At 48.0% G+C, this 19,058-nt stretch overlaps 1 protein-coding gene across 5 annotated transcripts in view; it reads left to right on the forward strand.

Moving 5' to 3' along the window:
• The window catches only part of SH3D21 (SH3 domain containing 21), a 208,521-nt gene that overhangs the window by 169,622 nt on the left and 19,841 nt on the right, over positions 1-19,058 (forward strand). For all 5 annotated transcript variants that reach the window (XM_069622626.1, XM_069622629.1, XM_069622628.1 and 2 more), the window contains 3 exons: positions 78-149; positions 893-1,010; positions 12,900-12,961. In XM_069622626.1, coding sequence (XP_069478727.1) covers positions 78-149; positions 893-1,010; positions 12,900-12,961 — 252 coding nt within the window. The remainder of the gene's footprint in view (positions 1-77; positions 150-892; positions 1,011-12,899; positions 12,962-19,058) is intronic.

Consider the following 19,058-nt stretch of genomic DNA (forward strand, 5'->3'; position numbering starts at 1 on the left):
TGAAAATTCTGTTATATCGGCGGTGAAAAATTGACAAGCTGATTTTCTTGTTTTTTGGTTTGTTTTGGGAACTAAAGCCGACATGTTGACTGAGAAAAAGGCAGCCGAAGCGAGCAGAGCACAGACTCCAGCACTCAACACCCAGAAAGGTAAAGAGGGAATGATGGATCTTGGTATCTCTGTGATTATTGATGACATTGTTTAAATGGTGAATTGGTATTGACAAATAGTTTAATTTATATAACACTAAACCTGCTAGGCCGGCAGAGTCCACAGGGATCCATGCTGCCCCGCCCCCATCAAAACTGTGATAATTATGCAAATGCATGCAAATGACCCCTGGTTCGCTCTCTTCAGAGACAGATTGTAGTTGACAATCCAATTCTGAATGCTTGTGTTTTTCATGTGATTGAATTCCACCTGTAATGTTCTTTATGTTAATTGAGAACTTACCCAGAGTTCCACTGTCTGTTTTGCATACTTTGCGTGCCACTCTAGGATTCGAAGCACGTTGGTAGCATCTGTTTGTAGCCTGCAGGACTCACAACATATGTTATGGACCACACATTGCAAATGGCAACACCAGGTCGGTTTACATAGCCACGCATGGGTTTCAGATCGCAGCGCTTCAAGTGCTAAAATGTGAGATGAGTGTAGCCCAGCCTTCCCAGTGCTGCCAGGTGTTACTCATCTCGAGTGACCTCCCCAAGAGTGTACTGTTATTTTTTTTTTAAAGATTACTTTATTTTCTTGTTACCATGATTACATAAACCATAATATGATTTCCTGGGTGGCACATGCCAGTCAATGTGCTAGTACTGTGTAGGTGTTCCCCACCACCATGGCATACACAACAAAAGTAAAATACTGTTTTCCTCTGTCTCCTTAAAAGAAACAAAGGACTTCAAAATGGACTCTGTAAACAAAGCAACACAGCCACCAACAAAGAAATTGGCTCCTCCACCACCAACAGCACTGAAAAATAAGCCCTCTTTGAAAACACCTGACAGGTAAGCCCACCTCTGATCATGTGCAAATGTGCCCCAGTGCTAGAGTGAGTCTACCTCTGATCATGTGCAAATATCCCCCGGTGCTAGAGTAAGCCCACTTCCAGTCATGTGTAAACGGGCCCCAGTGGCAGAGTAAGCCCACCTCCAGTCATGTGCAAATGTGCCCCAATGCTAGAGTAAGCTCACGTCCAGTCATGTGCAAATGTGCCCCAGTGCTAGAGTGAGCCCACCTCCAGTCATGTGCAAATGTGCCCTGGTGCTAGAGTAAGCCCACTTCCAGTCATGTGCAAATGTGCCCCAGTGCTAGAGTAAGCCATCCTCCGGTCACCTGCAAATATGCCCCTGTGCTAGAGTAAGCCCACCTCCAGTCATGTGCAAATGGACCCCAGTGCTAGAGTAAGCCCACCTCCAGTCATGTGCAAATGGGCCCCGGTGCTAGAGTAAGCCCATCTCCAGTCATGTGCAAATGTGCCCCGGTGCTAGAGTTAGCCCACCTCAAATCATGTGCAAATGTACCCCGGTGCTAGAGTAAGCCCACCTCCAGTCATGTGCAAATGTGTCACAGTGCTAGAGTAAGCCCACCTCCAGTCATGTGCAAATGTGCCTGGTGCTAGAGTAAGCCCTCTTCCAGTCATGTGCAAATGTGCCCCGGTGCTAGAGTAAGCCATCCTCCGGTCACATGCACATATGCCCTTGTGCTAGAGTAAGCCCACCTCCAGTCACATTCAAATGTGCCCCAGTGCTAGAGTAAGCCCACCTCCAGTCGTGTGAAAATGTGTCCGGTGCTAGAGTAAGCGCACCTTCAGTCATGTGAAAATGTGTCCCGGTGCTAGAGTAAGCCCACCTCCAGCCATGTGCAAATGTGCCCTGATGCTAGAGTAAGCCCACCTCCAGTCATGTGTAAATGGGCCCCAGTGGCAGAGTAAGCCCACCTCCAGTCATGTGCAAATGTGCCCCAGTGCTAGAGTAAGCCATCCTTTGATCACATGCAAATATACCCCTGTGCTAGAGTAAGCCCACCTCCAGTCATGTGAAATGTTCCCCCGGTGCAAGAGTAAGCCCTCTTCCAGTCATGTGTAAAGGGGCCACGGTGGCAGAGTAAGCCCACCTCCAGTCATGTGCAAATGGGCCCCAGTGGCAGAGTAAGCCCACCTCCAGTCATGTGCAAATGTGTCACCGTGCTAGAGTAAGCCTACCTACAGTCATGTGCAAATGTGCCCCGTGGCTAGTGTAAGCCAACCTCCAGTCATGTGCAAATGTGCCCCGGTGCTAGAGTAAGCCCACCTCCAGCCATGTGCAAATGTGTCACAGTGCTAGAGTAAGCCCACCTCCAGTCGTGTGAAAATGTGTCCCGGTGCTAAAGTAAGCCCACCTCCAGTCATGTGCAAATGTGCCCCGATGCTAGAGTAAGCCCACCTACAGTCATGTGTAAATGTGTCCTGGTGCTAGAGTAACTCCACGTACAGTCATGTGTAAATGGGCCCCAGTGGCATAGTAAGCCCACCTCCAGTCATGTGCAAATGTGCCCCAGTGCTAGAGTAAGCCCACCTCCAATCATGTGCAAATGGGCCCCAGTGCTAGAGTAAGCTCACCTCCAGTTATGTGCAAATGTGCCCCAGTGCTAGAGTAAGCCCACCTCCAATCTTGTGCAAATGGGCCCCAGTGCTAGAGTAAGCTCACCTCCAGTTATGTGCAAATGTGCCCCAGTGCTAGAGTAAGCTCACCTCCAGTTATGTGCAAATGTGCCCCGGTGCTAGAGTAAGCCCACCTCCAATCATGTGCAAATGGGCCCCAGTGCTAGAGTAAGCTCACCTCCACTTATGTGCAAATGTGCCCCAGTGCTAGAGTAAGCCCACCTCCAGTTATGTGCAAATGTGCCCCAGTGCTAGAGTAAGCCCACCTCCAATCATGTGCAAATGGGCCCCAGTGCTAGAGTAAGCTCACCTCCAGTTATGTGCAAATGTGCCCCAGTGCTAGAGTGAGCCCACCTGCAGTCATGCGCAAATGTGTCATGGTGCTAGAGTAACTCCACCTCCAGTCATGTGCAAATGTGTCACAGTGGTAGAGTAAGCCCACCTCCAGTCATGTGCAAATGTGTCACAGTGGTAGAGTAAGCCCACCTCCAGTCATGTGTAAATGGGCCCGGTGCTAGAGTAAGCCCACCTCCAGTCATGTGTAAATGTGCCCCAGTGCTAGAGTAAGCCCACCTCCAGTCATGTGTAAATGGGCCCCGGTGCTAGAGTAAGCCCACCTCCAGTCATGTGCAAATGTGCCCCGGTGCTAGAGTAAAACCACCTCCAGTCATGTGTAAATGGGCCCTGGTGCTAGAGTAAGCCCACCTCCAGTCATGTGCAAATGTGCCCCAGTGCTAGAGTAAGCTCACCTCCGGTCATGCGCAAATGTTCCCCAGTGCTAGAGTAAGCCCACCTCCAGTCGTGTGAAAATGTGTCCGGTGCTAGAGTAAGCCCACCTCCAGTCATGTGCAAATGTGCCCCGATGCTAGAGTAAGCCCACCTACAGTCATGTGTAAATGTGTCCTGGTGCTAGAGTAACTCCACGTCCAGTCATGTGAAAATGTGTCCCGGTGCTAGAGTAAACCCACCTCCAGTCATGTGTAAATGGGCCCCAGTGGCATAGTAAGCCCCCCTCCAGTCATGTGAAAATGTGCCCCAGTGCTAGAGTAAGCCCACCTCCAATCATGTGCAAATGGGCCCCAGTGCTAGAGTAAGCTCACCTCCAGTCATTTGAAAATGTGCACCAGTGCTGGAGTGAGCCCACCTCCAGTCATGTACAAATGTGCCCTGGTGCTAGAGTAAGCCCACCTCCAGTCATGTGTAAATGAGCCCCGGTGCTAGAGTAAGCCCACATCCAGTCATGTGCAAATGTTCCCCGGTGCAAGAGTAAGCCCTCTTCCAGTCATGTCTAAAGGGGCCACGGTGGCAGAGTAAGCCCACCTCCAGTCATGTGCAAATGTTCACCGGTGCTAGAGTAAGCCCACCTCCAGTCATGCGCAAATGTGCCCCGGTCCTAGAGTAAGCCCACCTCCAGTCAGGTGCAAATGTGCCCAGTGCTAGAGTAAGCCCACCTCCAGTCATTTGAAAATGTGTCCCGGTGCTAGAGTAAGCCCACCTCCAGTCATGTGCAAATGTGCCCAGTGCTAGAGTAATCCCACCTCCAGTCATGTGCAAATGTGCCCAGTGCTAGAGTAAGCCCACCTCCAGTCATGTGCAAATGTGCCCAGTGCTAGAGTAAGTCCACCTCCAGTCATGTGTAAATGGGCCCCAGTGGCAGAGTAAGCCCACTTCCAGTCATGTGTAAAGGGGCCCCGGTGGCAGAGTAAGCCCACCTCCAGTCATGTGCAAATGTGCCCCAGTGCTAGAGTAAGCCCACCTCCAGTTATGTGCAAATGTGCCCCAGTGCTAGAGTAAGCCCACCTCCACTCATGTGCAAATGGGCCCCAGTGCTAGAGTAAGCTCACCTCCAGTTATGTGCAAATGTGCCCCAGTGCTAGAGTGAGCCCACCTGCAGTCATGCGCAAATGTGTCATGGTGCTAGAGTAACTCCACCTCCAGTCATGTGCAAATGTGTCACAGTGGTAGAGTAAGCCCACCTCCAGTCATGTGCAAATGTGTCACAGTGGTAGAGTAAGCCCACCTCCAGTTATGTGCAAATGTGTCACAGTGGTAGAGTAAGCCCACCTCCAGTCATGTGTAAATGGGCCCGGTGCTAGAGTAAGCCCACCTCCAGTCATGTGTAAATGTGCCCCGGTGCTAGAGTAAGCCAACCTCCAGTCATGTGTAAATGGGCCCCGGTGCTAGAATAAGCCCACCTCCAGTCATGTGCAAATGTGCCCCGGTGCTAGAGTAAAACCACCTCCAGTCATGTGTAAATGGGCCCTGGTGCTAGAGTAAGCCCACCTCCAGTCATGTGAAAATGTGCCCCAGTGCTAGAGTAAGCTCACCTCCGGTCATGCGCAAATGTTCCCCGGTGCTAGAGTAAGCCCACCTCCAGTCGTGTGAAAATGTGTCCCGGTGCTAGAGTAAGCCCACCTCCAGTCATGTGCAAATGTGCCCCGATGCTAGAGTAAGCCCACCTACAGTCATGTGTAAATGTGTCCTGGTGCTAGAGTAACTCCACGTCCAGTCATGTGAAAATGTGTCCCGGTGCTAGAGTAAACCCACCTCCAGTCATGTGTAAATGGGCCCCAGTGGCATAGTAAGCCCCCCTCCAGTCATGTGAAAATGTGCCCCAGTGCTAGAGTAAGCCCACCTCCAATCATGTGCAAATGGGCCCCAGTGCTAGAGTTAGCTCACCTCCAGTTATGTGCAAATGTGCACCAGTGCTGGAGTGAGCCCACCTCCAGTCATGTGCAAATGTGCCCTGGTGCTAGAGTAAGCCCACCTCCAGTCATGTGTAAATGAGCCCCGGTGCTAGAGTAAGCCCACATCCAGTCATGTGCAAATGTTCCCCGGTGCAAGAGTAAGCCCTCTTCCAGTCATGTCTAAAGGTGCCACGGTGGCAGAGTAAGCCCACCTCCAGTCATGTGAAAATGTTCACCGGTGCTAGAGTAAGCCCACCTCCAGTCATGTGCAAATGTGCCCCGGTCCTAGAGTAAGCCCACCTCCAGTCAGGTGCAAATGTGCCCAGTGCTAGAGTAAGCCCACCTCCAGTCATGTGAAAATGTGTCCCGGTGCTAGAGTAAGCCCACCTCCAGTCATGTGCAAATGTGCCCAGTGCTAGAGTAATCCCACCTCCAGTCATGTGCAAATGTGCCCAGTGCTAGAGTAAGCCCACCTCCAGTCATGTGCAAATGTGCCTAGTGCTAGAGTAAGTCCACCTCCAGTCATGTGTAAATGGGCCCCAGTGGCAGAGTAAGCCCACTTCCAGTCATGTGCAAATGTGCCCAGTGCTAGAGTAATCCCACCTCCAGTCATGTGCAAATGTGCCCAGTGCTAGAGTAAGCCCACCTCCAGTCATGTGTAAATGGGCCCCAGTGGCAGAGTAAGCCCACTTCCAGTCATGTGTAAAGGGGCCCCGGTGGCAGAGTAAGCCCACCTCCAGTCATGTGCAAATGTGCCCCAGTGCTTGCGTAAGCCACCCTCCAGTCATGTGCAAATGTGTTCCGATGCTAGAGGATGTTGCAAGCCTCAAGCCACCACTGGTTACGGTAGTATTGGACATTTCCCAGAATTCCATTCCTCTCTTCACACTGGCTGGTAAAGGATCCTTCAGGCCATGTGTACGATGGAGTTGTTCAGATATGCCTGGGCAGGAGGGTATCCTTAAGTGTAGTAGCCCCCATCCCCGATTATTTAAACAAGAAGCAACATATTTTTCAAGGGCTCGGAGTAGAAAACGTTGAGTGGTATTATTTGAATTTACTGTTCAGATCCACACACCCTAACTTGGTGGGCGGTATTGCGGGGGCACATTATCATTGCAGGTGCTCTTGATAGACGGCACAGTTTAAAGGGACCTCGTGGGGCTTAGTTACATCTCAATGTTTTTGGCGCTTTAACGATGGAGCTAGACTAAAATTCTAGAACATTCCATGACCTAATTTTAGTCATTGTAGGATTTCACTTACCTCCATGATTGGATGGAAATGTGCCCGGCAGAGGACGTCCATCTTTTGCTGGTTATATAGGAATGGGGATGGAAACGTCATGTTTTTCTATATGCCTGCTAATAATGACTCTGTATGAATGGAGAAAAAACCTGGAGGGAGAAAATGACACTGCCTTGTGCCCCCACCCCCCCTGTTATTGCAACCCCTAAAATGGGACCTGGCTGGTGCAGACTTTGGGCTGTGGTTGTTAGTTTACAGACTATATCTAGACATGACAGCATAGTGGAAGGACAACTTTGAACAGAAAGAACCTTCTGGCAACCCTTGATTCTCCAGATGTTTTAGACTACCACTCCCATGATCCTCTGTCAATGAATATGATGGTTAGGGCCGAGGGGAGCTGTAGACCAAAATATCTCAAGGGCCAAAGTTTGCGGACTCTTGGACTCGAAGTACATTTGAGGCCTGGGACACCTAAAACTGTGGGGGGATGGCAAGAATGTTTGGTGGGGTTGCTTGCTTCTCTGATACTATCACCCTCCATCCCGACCATTCACTTTAATACTACAGGCGTGTGACTGTGGGGTTGTTGCTTCTGCAGTGAATAGATTTGCCGTCCTACCACGTGCCACGATGGTGATGGTTACACATCCACATCATGGAGCAAATTCACAAAGAAAGTGAATGTATTGGTGCAAGTAGCGGCCCTCCTGTGCTTTTATTTTTTGGCAGAATTACGAGTCCCAAAGAATCAAATTTGCAGGGTGCGTGTGGCGCAACATAGTGAGCGTATGGCCCTTTAGTAACGTGCATGGAATGGATGGGTGTGCAGAATAACTCCACTCCAAATAATCAAACCAACTCAGGAAGATGGCAAAGAGTCTGTATTAACAATTATCTAAAGCAGGGAGTGTCCAACGGACAGGAACGGACGTTCACTCAGCTCTCACCGATTATCATCTAAAACATAGACTTTTTACGAAACATTTATCAGAGGAGACGTCATACTACATGGCAAATAAGAAAAACTTACGAGAGATTTTAATTGGTTCAAGGGTAACATCTAAATATACTTTCTATAGGGACTAAGATTGTGATTGGCTGCTCACTGTCAGGTGGACAACTTATGCCTACCTCTAAAACATGTCATCTTCAACACTATTAAGTACACGGTTTACCATTGGTCTTCAAACTATAAGGCCCTTCGTTATATGGCCCTCTACAATTGGTTGGCACCCTCGTGCCATGTCTGGAACATTCAGTTCACTTAGCAGCACGTAAGCTCAGTCCCAGGTGCCAGGAGGTGGACTTGACTTTACCTCCCAACCCAATTAGACCAACATCTCATCACCCATGCCTTCTGCCATGAAGATTATCTTTGAACTTGGCCTTGCTCAGTATCCTTGTCTGTAGGAATTTATGGGAGTGTAGGCACTCACTATTGTTGTTCTAGTACTCCAAGCTCAATTCTATTTCAGGAGACCACGATTTGGTCAATTTTGCAGCATTTAAATGTCTTAAATGAATAAAACTTGCCACTCTCTGTGTTCTTTCTTTGGACCTTAATAAGGGAAGATTCAACTTTCGCATGTTCACTGCTTTCAAGAATAGATAACCGACCTTGGCTGCTTCAGTTTTGATTCCAGGCCAGACACCCTCACCATGCGCTTCCACGATCTCGGCTTATTCTTGCTGCAACACAATTCTCGGCCTTTCCTCTCCATGCGTCCTGGCTTACTAAAATTCATGACAACGATGTCCAACGCCTATACAATGGTGGCTTTGCCTGCAGTCTATTTACTATGTATGGCCCAGCTTCTATGATGATTTGGTCTACTAGCATTTTAGCGTCTGTACAATTATTGAATGGTTGTTTTTCTGCAGCACTTCTTTTCGCATACGAAAGTTTACTTGATTCTTAACTTTGTCATCAGTTTCTGTAAGATCCATGCATTCTCTTCAGCCAGTATTCTCATGGCGTCACACATGTTTCTTGTGACGTCACTAACTTCTCTCTCTGCTCCTTTTCATATTCCTTCAGAGAGTTCCTCCTTCAGATTGTTGTCTCTTCGGGGATACATTTGATAGGGTTTTCTCAGTGAATACCTTATTTCGAATATTCGCTGTGGTATTGGTACAAATGCTGGTGTCAAACATGGCACAATCTCAGGTCTCCAACATGTAGGAGGTAGGGGGCGGGATTTCCTGCAGAGGCATGTAGCTGCTCCTCCAAATACGGCTGAAAGCTGCTTTACAAAAACAAAAATGAAACATTTCAAATAGAGTTTCATTGAAAGTGGTGTCAAACTGAAAATGATTTGTTGCAACACATTTGGCTGGCTTCCAAATCTGACTTTTATGCCAGGTTAGGAACGGGAGTCCGCTACATGAGAAAATAAAAAATGTTGTGGGAGAATGCTGGTGCTTCATTTCTAGTCCTCCAGACACCCCCACTTTGCATTTGCACAGTGGGCGTGTCTGGAATTGCAGCCCCCTCCTGCACATTTTGTCGTAGGTATCTGAAATGTTTGGAGCTTGCTGCCAATGGCCGTTTTCGCACCCTTTGAACCAAGACTACGATAGAGTTGTGCAGATATTTCCGAGCAGGAGAACCACCCTAACTGTGGTAGCATGTATCGCTGATTATATAAACAGGAAGTAGTGTATAGGTGTCAAGCTTCATTTCCGCAATTTTGCGAATCGACCTAATTTATCATTATGCACTAAGTTCATTTTCTGCCATCACTGGTGTAAAATGAGAACCCCCTCAATAGTTGGGGCTCAGACCACCTATCAGTAAACTCTTTGCCACCCACGTCACTCTTGGCACAGTGCCAGGATATGGAGGAGATGGTACAGTCGGCATCCTTTACAGGCGGATGTCATCATGAGTTGCTTACATTGAAAGTGCTCATTAGATTTGAAACCGCTTTGCTACTCTTTGTTGCACAGATCAGGCGTAATTTATCAACACTGACATAAAGGAGTAAGTTCATCTGACCCAACACAAGAGTGTTTGTGTAAATTGAGTTCCCATCTCTTGGAGTAGTTCTGGTTCTTTTTTTTATGTGTTATTGTGATTCGTTTTATTTTTAAACCTTACAAACAATTAAGACATACAATACAAGTTTCACAGTACTCTTATAAATGACATACTATGGGCCCAGTTCATGCAAATGTGCGCAGAAATCCCGCAAGAGCTGTGCGCTAAGAAGGACATTGCGCGAGCATGGGCACAGAAAGAAACAAGCACGCCATGCGTATTCATGGAATTTACAGTGCAAAGTTACCGTAATTGCAAGTCGCTTCCGGAACACCCCGGAACAGCCCCAATGCGCGCTCATGCAAAGCATAAACAGCCAGAACATCTACCTTTGTGCATCCTTCAAACAGTATGTGGGGTCCCCCGTAAGCAGGCCTGTGACTCAGGCACCCAACACAGGGTCCTCTAAGACTGTATCCGGAAACCCGACAACATGCGTATAAAAAAACGTAACTCAGCAAAAGCTCGGGAAATGTGCGTGCAAACCCCCATACAACATTCCTCAACCCTGCTATAATGCTTACGCACACCCCTAAATTGCATCAGATCCCCGAAATCCAACATGAAACCCCACATGTGCGCTGCAAATCCTACATGCAAATGTACTTACGTATGCCTTCAGGTGGCGGATCGTATTAAGGATTTGCGTGGCCATTTCACAGCCGAGACGTTGCGTGATCGAATCCATCAATACGTCTCGTGCTGCGCAATTGTGGGTGTGCGAGGGATTGCCTGCAGGCCATCCCTCGGAATGTCTACTTTTTCGCAAGTTCTTCCGCGTTATTGGTATTCTGCCCCCTTCCGAGCCCTCTGTGCAAGCTACGCCCACACTCTGCTTGGAGTCTCGCGCACGGCCCTCGACGGCTCACACCGACATGCCGAGCCAACGTGAACTCCACACAAGTCCAGGAAAAGTACCACACATTCCATTCCATGAATCGATGAAGGTGGATTTGTACGCAGTTGCGCGTGAAAGTACCCTATTTTCTGAGCAGATAATTCCACAAATCGGGCCCTATATACATCCATTTTAAACATAGCATGTCATTCACATTCATCATAATTGTCATATTGGTCCTCCATCAATTCTACTAACCTACAAAATACCTTCAAAATGTAATAACAATCATCATATAAGTAAAATGTGTGCTATCAAATTCACTTTCCATACTCTAATTAGTCTTAAAATCCATTTGTGGAATATTGAAATGATTGCTGTCGTATAGGTCCCTCTCCAGAGACTTTAAAAACCGTGCCAGGGCCAGTAGTGTTGGTTCGTGAAAGTTAGAGGCAAAAAGTTCACAATCTGCATTTTCTGTATTTGAAATGAGGGTATAAATGAGGACCCATTACCCCCATTGTAGAAAATGAGTGAACAAGACAGGCAATGGCAGCAACCCCTGAGTTTGCTCCCATGAAGTTGGTACACAACGTTTGCCAGACAGATGGGTTGACAATGGATGGACAGACAGATAGACATAACTTTCTAGATAGAAAGGCCACAGTGTACTAACCACCCTGCTCCTGCTCCCCTCCAACATACCTCCTGAGCACTATACATGCCCTGTGGGCTAGCCAAACTACACACAAACACACACCAACCTAAGTAACACCCGCATATAACAACCAACCCTCTCCCCCTACCAGCACTCGCCCTCAGGCACCCTTCCTACTGAGTCTGGTCCACCCCTCTCCTTTGCAGTAGGTGACCCCCATCCTTTCTTACCCGAGCACCTGCCCTCCTAGTCCTCGGTTAGCACTTGCCCAGCCCCTCGGACCCCTCTACCCTGCACTTCTCCCATTTCCAATCTCCCTGGCACTTCTTGTTGCTGCTCTTGCACGATTCGAATGTCACAAGGCCTAGTAGGACTGTTATTGTTATTTTATCCTCTGTCCCCCGTCCCCCTTGTCTTGTGGCACCTGGAAACACTTTTTAATGAATAGGCTCCATACAAATGTTTAATAAATAAATAAATATATAAAATTAAAACAAACAATCCCAGGCACTGGACCTTACCTCTTCGGATACATCAAACCAGTGTGTACAACTTGAACTACCATCCAAACTACACACAAACACACACCCAACACAACAAACACCTGCATACAATAAACAACCCAGACACTGGAACTTCTCCCAACGGAAACAACAAGCCAGTGCGCACGATCAGACTACCGGCCAAATTACACATGAAACACACAAACACACCCAACATAACAAATACGTACAACAAACAACCCAGGCAGTGGGCCTCGCCCTTTCAAATACAAACACAGATGCCAGTTTCTCCTGGTTCTGGACCTATCCTATCACTCTCCCCTCAGTAACCCGTCACGCTGCACTGGTGGTAACGGTGCGCAGTATAAGACAACATAACAGATGTGCGAGCCCTTGTGCTGAGGATACACACAGCTTCGATAGCCTGTTCTGTGCCCACTCAGGAGGGTCTACAATCACGCTCACCCCACTCTTCCTTACCAGAGGAGAAATAGAACAGGCTGTTTAAGACGAGTTTGTCCTCGGTAGAGAAGCACTCACATGTGTGGCTAACGTAGATAGGGTTTGAGTGAATGGATGGACAGAAATATGGATGATGGATGGATACACGGATGTATGCATGGATGGCGTGATGGGTGGCTACATGGCAGTTGGATGGGTGGGTGGGTCAAGTGAATGAGTGGATAAATGCATGGAAGGACATACAGAGGGGCGGATGCATGTATGGATTGACTGATGGATAGCTCGAACGGTGGATGGATGTATGGATGGATGGGTGGACAGACAGACAGATAAACAGTTGGATGGACGACTGGGTATAGGCATGTATATTACGTGTTTGTATATAGCAGTTAAAATACCACTCAGGCAACCACATTCTTTTGTTCTGGGGCTGCCTGAAATTAGTTTCGTTTTTGTGATTTTGATTAAATAGGTCAATAGCCAGTAGCTTTCCAAAGGGTAGTAGTTGCACATGCGGGGGTGTGTGTGCGTTAATGTGCCCAGGTGTGTGTGTGTGTGTGTGTGTGTGTGTGTGTGTGTGAGGCTGAAAGAGGGATACGTTTCCTCTGAAGGGTGTGTGAAGCGGGCAGAGGCGCAGGGGCCATTGTAAACCTCTGTGCCCAGAAAGAAGGAAGTAAGCTGCTCAGTCCCCCATAGAGGGCGCTCTACAATGGTGAAATTGTCATGTACTTCCCAATCTTCATCTCTAGAAGCTGCAAGGAAGTGATACAATGTTGCTCATCAGTATATTGATAATTTTATTCTAACTTTTCTTAGACCAGATGGAAATGTTCCGGCGAAACCAGTAGAACTGGTGAAAGCGAACACAATGGACACAGGTAACCGGAAGACCCAAGTTTAAAAATTGCTTCTTTTTTTCTTTTTTTAAAAAAAAAAATCGGTATTGACATTTTTTAAATCATTGTCTCACTTGCTATTAAAAATGTCCATACCTATTGTCAACCGCTCATCCCTTAAGCCCTGTTGTGTCCAACTTGGAGATTTGATCTCCAGTAATAGTTTTCTAAATGACACACTGTGTTCTCTTGGGCATATCAATGTTTTGTCCTTGCGGTGTGTGTCCCTTGGATATAGGTAACAGTATGTTACAGTATATGCATGTCTCTGTGTGATTTATTAAGGTCCAACCTACCTAGGAACCAACGGAGCGCTGTTCATAAGAGATGCAGGCAGGGGGTTATACGTAGGGTGCTGGGGGGTGGGGGGGGGCTATAGCAGAGGAGCCGTGACAGCTAGGGGTAGCATGAGAAGGGGGAAAGAGGGTTGAGTGGAGCAATCGGAAGTTGCTGAGATTTTCTTTGAGGTGTAAGGCCTTCTGGTCCTTCCTGAAGTGTAGTATGGAGGAGGCCAGTCTTATCTGTGTTGGTAACGTGTTCCAGAGACAAGCTGCATTGCAGGAAAAGGCCAACTTCCTGTTTTTCCCGGCCGCAGTTCGCCGTTTCCAGCTTGGCGATGCTGTGGCTTCTGGCGGGGCCCTGGCCTCCAGAGATGTTGAGTTTCTTGGCCAAGTAGAGTGATGCTTTGTTTGTGACTGCTTTGTAGGTGATGAGGCATAGTGAAAGGATAACCTGCAAGTCTTTCTCTTGCCATAAAGAGGCGGGCACAAAGTGAAAACGACCCAGGAGGAGTGGGCATAGGTAACACTCAAAAGACATGGACTTGGCAGCATCCAGCTTCCACCCAGTGCTGGAGGGCAGACAGCTGTGGCACGATTCTCAATAGGTCATGTCACAATGTAGATCGGCTATCAACTTCTATTCCCAAAGATATGCACAAAGTCTAGGGGGTGGTACATCTACCATTTCCCTAAGCCTTGAAGGGGGATCCCACCCCCCTAACCCAGGCCCTCTATGCCACAACTACTTGCTCCAAGATCGGTTTGCTATAGCCAGGGTGCCCCTTCTGTCTAATCTCTCCCATGCTCTATGGGGGGGGGGGGGGAGTAGGGGGAGTATTTCAATTTTGTTTTGCAAATTACTTCGATGTATTTTACTTCGAAGTAATCACTTCAAATCTCTACTTTGATTTTTCATTGGGGACTCCCCTAACTACAACCCGTATCCCAAACCCCTCCCCACCCCCTTTCACCCTTTCAACCCCTTAACCCACAACTATCTATTTAAATCGAAGTAAATGCAAATTAATTACTTTGAAGTAAACTACTTCAAAGTATTTGCTGGCGTTAAAATCACAGGATACACTACGGGGGGCCTCCGTGACTTCCTAGGTAACCTAGACGGCGTACTTTGTTCGCCCTGTTGTACCTTCCATCTGGATGACCATCCCTGAAGCTTTTCCTCACTTTCCTCTTCCTGGGTCTGTCTCTGTTCTCGATCCTCCTCTCTGACTCTCTCTCTCTCCATCTCTCTGTCTTTCTACCCTCCATCTCCTACCACTTTTCCACCTTTTCGTGTCTCTACTCTCCACCTCACTCCTAAACCTGTCGTCCTAGCACCACTCTTGTCTCTGCTCCCCTCGAACCACCTCCAGAGCTCTGGTGCACTGCTCACCTTCCAGGAACATAGTGCCATGCTCACTGTACTGGCCCCAGGGTTCTAGTGTCCTTCTTACTAAACTACAACCAATAATTCATGACCATTCACTAAACTGCACCTAGCGACATAGTGCCCTGCTCACTAAACGTTTTCCAAACCACATCTAGCGATATAGTAACCCGCTCACTAAACTCATTGTCCCTTCTTTTGCTTCTTATCACCGCCACGGCCCCAACTCTCCTGTGCTTACTTCTCTATCAAACACACTCCTCTGAATACATACAAACAGGCAACATTGGTACCATTCTCTCATCCTCAACACCTTAGCTTCACTCGCCTCTCTGGTCTCTTGATCCTTGTTTCCCCTTCTCTGACCTCACCCGAACACCCCTCACTGCAGACTGACTCTGCTGGCTTTTTTAGTCCTCCCTGCCCTGTCTGGAAGATTGGCTCTGCTCCCATTGGCTACCCAAATCAGCTGCTTCCCAGGTCCAATCTCTAGCTAAACTAAACCCAACTCTTCATGTCTCCTCCCTTGTGGGCTAGAATTTTCCCAGGAAGTCTTCATAAGCGCCATTAGTCCCACCCCCTTTTCAGTCTCTGTTTTCTTCCAGCCAGCCATGCAATCACTGTGGTCGCTTGTCCTCTGTTCCCCGCAAGCCAAGTCACTCACTGTGCAAAGGGGATTCTGGGAGTGTTCCTTGCAGTCTCCTACTGCTATATTTTTCCCCATTGGCTCTTGTTCTGCTGCTCCCCTGTAGCCAGTCTGAGGTGGGCGCGGAGGGGGTTTGGTCTTGGGTTACACATTCAGCTCCTGAGTGGGGAAGCCTAGTCCATTTCCATTTCCGTACCCAGTCTGTTTCGGACTGGATCTTGTCTGATGTCCCAAGGTGCATTGTGGTGCTTGTAGTCCCAGTTTTTCTTTACATTGTACTCCATCCCAGGATCCACAATCCATTCCAAGTATCTCAGGGGTCTAATGCATGCTGGTCACTGTAGTCTCTGGGTCTTGTGTTGCTACATAAAGCTGCTCTGAACTCCATGACTGTGGGAAACCACCTGTAACATAAAGAAAGAGTCCTAGCTTGGACCGAGACGCTCCTCCTCAATGGTGCTGCCTCGTGGACCATTTATCCCAGGTTGAGAGGGGACCCCCCCCCCCCCCGTTGCCCCTTGACAGGGTCTGATCCTGATCACACAGCTAAGGAACTAAAGCAGCCTACTCCCCAACATCTAGTGGGCTCTTTCTAAAGGACATCGAATGCACACTGCAACATTATGATGTGAGCAAATTTAATGTGTCCCAGACTAGTATTCTGACCACAGGCTTTTTGGTGTCCGCTGACACAATGGGCCTACACCCCAAAATGCCTCCCCCAGTCTAGGTTGTGGAGTGGAAGTGCTGAACTGACCCGACAAGCATCGGACCCTCGTTCCAAAAATATATTTTCATAATATTATGAAATATTATAACTACTGAATTGCCTCTAGGCACTGATAAAAGGTGCAATTGCAACCAAACGCAATGGCACTCTTTGTTATCAACTTCATAAAGCTAGTGGCAACCCAAGGCTTTAAGTGGGCTGGGGCTAACTGACTGGGCTTCAGCTACAGGAATGTATGGAAATTGTCCTCAAGTGTGCTCTGCCTAGCTCCCCGACATGATTGCCCTGATTTGTCGGAAACTCAAAGATGAGTGACAATACCGATCCTACCCAGTAGATGTCACTATCACCCTTGCTTACCATCACATAATTAGTTTGAGACATTTTGAGTTGAACATTTTGTTTTTAAATACTCTGAAAGGAACATATACAATAGAGCAGGAGTCTGCAACCTGTGGCGTGATGGGAGTTGTAGTCCAAAACATCTGTGGAGCCAAAGGTTTCAGACCCCTGCACAAGAGGACACGTGTTTGATTTATTCACCACATTACAGATTGAAGTCTTGTCATTATCAATTTAATAAAATAATAAATACATACACATCATGGATTTCCTCTACAGTAACTCAGGGACTGCATTGACGTATTTTGATTTGATTTCGTTTTTATATTTTAACACAGTTTTTTAAAGTGATGATTAATTTTATAATATTTATTACACCTTTTGAAACAACAGATTTTATGCCCTCTCATGCCAGAAATTAAAATGTGACCGCTTTTCTTGAACCATTCCCTAAACTACGTAAGCCACACGTATTTTAAGGTTCCTAAACACACACAATTCTTTGGTCGTGACAGACACTTCCTAGGGACTGCCCCACCCCTCGCCCCCATTTTCCATGCCACTTAAATCATTTGGGGTAGCCACTTAATTTGACCTATTGATATGCAAGTTGCGCACGGATGTCTGCAACGGGTGCATTAGCCCACTAAGTAATCGTACCTGATTGACGCTGGGATCCATACCGATGGTGGATGCCCGATCAGTAGCCAATGGAATAATTAAACTGGAAAAAAAACATGTTTTATGCTAAAGAGACTTCTTCCTATCTAAAAAATCGCTGAAGAGTAGAATGCAAGTACGTGTAGCGGTAAACGTAGCGGTTTTCCAGTGTTGCGATTCAAGGTGCATAGTCTGGTCTGAGCACAGAGCTGGGCTGCGTGACCTTGAGGTCAAGTTTCGTTCACGCATCCTTCGCTCAAAGTCCCACAACCTTCACACATAATTGCAGTTCACCACAAGAGTTGAGTCAGGAGTTATGTGCAGGCTCAAACCTTTACAAAAGTTAGGCGGGTGTGACATAAGGCTCTGTCAAATGGAAATAACAGACTATTGTGTAGTGTAAGGGACTGAAACCGGTGGCTCCCCAGATGATGTTTCGGACTACAAATCCCATCAGCCCTACCCAGCATAGTCAACAGTAGGAGCAGTGATTTAAGTGGGATTATAAATTGAGGGTGGGGGGGGCTCTCGTTAGGGGGGTGGCCTAAGTACGAGTGTGCTTGGGCTACGCCCTCTATCGCGAGACCCCTCCCCCCTTACCTAAAGGGTGGGGGCTGCTAAAAGAAGCAGAGCTAGGGCGCACCCGCATTATTACCTTTGATGCGCCCAGCCCCTCCTTTTAAACAAAAGAAGGGGCTGGGCGCACCAAAGGTGTGACACCAGTGTGCCCCAGCAGGCAGCCTTTTCATTCAAGGAGCCCTGTGGTGCAACGCTTTAACCACGAGCTCCTTGAATGAAAGGACTGCCTGTTGCTGATGGGTCTGTACTATGGAACAGGAGGAGGGCTGGACTGCCCATCTCTCCTTCTGTTTCCGAGTAAATAGCCATCAGCCAGCATGAGGTGCCCAGGGGATTCATGCTGGATGATGGCTATTTACTCAGAAACAAAAGGAGGGCTGGGCAGCAGTCCACCCCTCCTCCTGTTTCAGAGTACAGACCCATCAGGCGGAACGCACTGCACAGTTACAAGAGCTGCCTGCAGGTGTCTGCACTTCGGTATAGAAAAAAAGAAAAGGCGTTGCCTAATCCGAAGTGGAGACACCTGCAGGCAGCTCGTGTAACCGTGCAGCTGCTACACGGGCTGCCTCAGGTGTCAGCATGGCTGGGGCTAGACAGGGGGAGGGCCCCGGCAGGGCCCCGTGTCGGGAACCTTTTCTGGAGACTGCCGGGGCTCAGCCCCGTCTGGCCCTGGCCCACTTAAAGCATTGAGTAGGAGACCATTGGAGTTGGAGTCTGGACCATCTGGATACCCACAGGTCGAATACCCCTAAATGGATATATCCACAGCACCTCAAAACTGTGTACACAGTCACCCCTTCAAACCTGTAGCCAAGTATTATTTTACACAAATGTGAAAATGTTGTCAAACTGGAAATAGTGATCACCCCAGCCCGGAATATTTTTTTTAAAAAAAAGGCTTAGAATCTATCACTGAACCACCAAAGACAAAGATGGAACAAATATGGGTGAGGTTAGCAGCAAAAGTATGAAAATTGGGGTACACGCCCACTTCTTTTAATTGCTATGCACGTAGCCTTTCCCTGCATCAGGGTTGATTGAGCTAGCACTGGGCAGTGTGAGAGAATCGGGCCCAGTGGCGTGGGGAGCCAGTGTGACCCACCCTCTGCTCTTCGCTAGACAGTGGTCGAATTGTAAAAAAAAGTAGTGGAACTATGTTCCCCTGCCTCACCCCCTTCTACTCCCGCACCAGCCACCCCAACACACCTTATCGACCCATACTCACCCTACACAATGCAAACACCACACCTTCCTTTTCCCCTCCGCACCCCACGCTGCTGTGTTTCCAGCAGTACTTTTAAGACTGACTAGAACACAAAGAAAGGAAATGCAGCATTTAAATAACAAGCATGAGTTGGGCATTGACCCCCACAGCATGCCCCTTGCAACCACCCACCATTCCCACCCCTTAAGGGACGCGTCTAGGGTTATAGCCACACCCCCCTGCCCATTAC

Source organism: Ambystoma mexicanum, chromosome 11 (assembly GCF_040938575.1).
Source record: "Ambystoma mexicanum isolate Mex_15411 chromosome 11, UKY_AmexF1_1, whole genome shotgun sequence".
In the NCBI taxonomy this organism is placed as follows: domain Eukaryota; kingdom Metazoa; phylum Chordata; class Amphibia; order Caudata; family Ambystomatidae; genus Ambystoma; species Ambystoma mexicanum.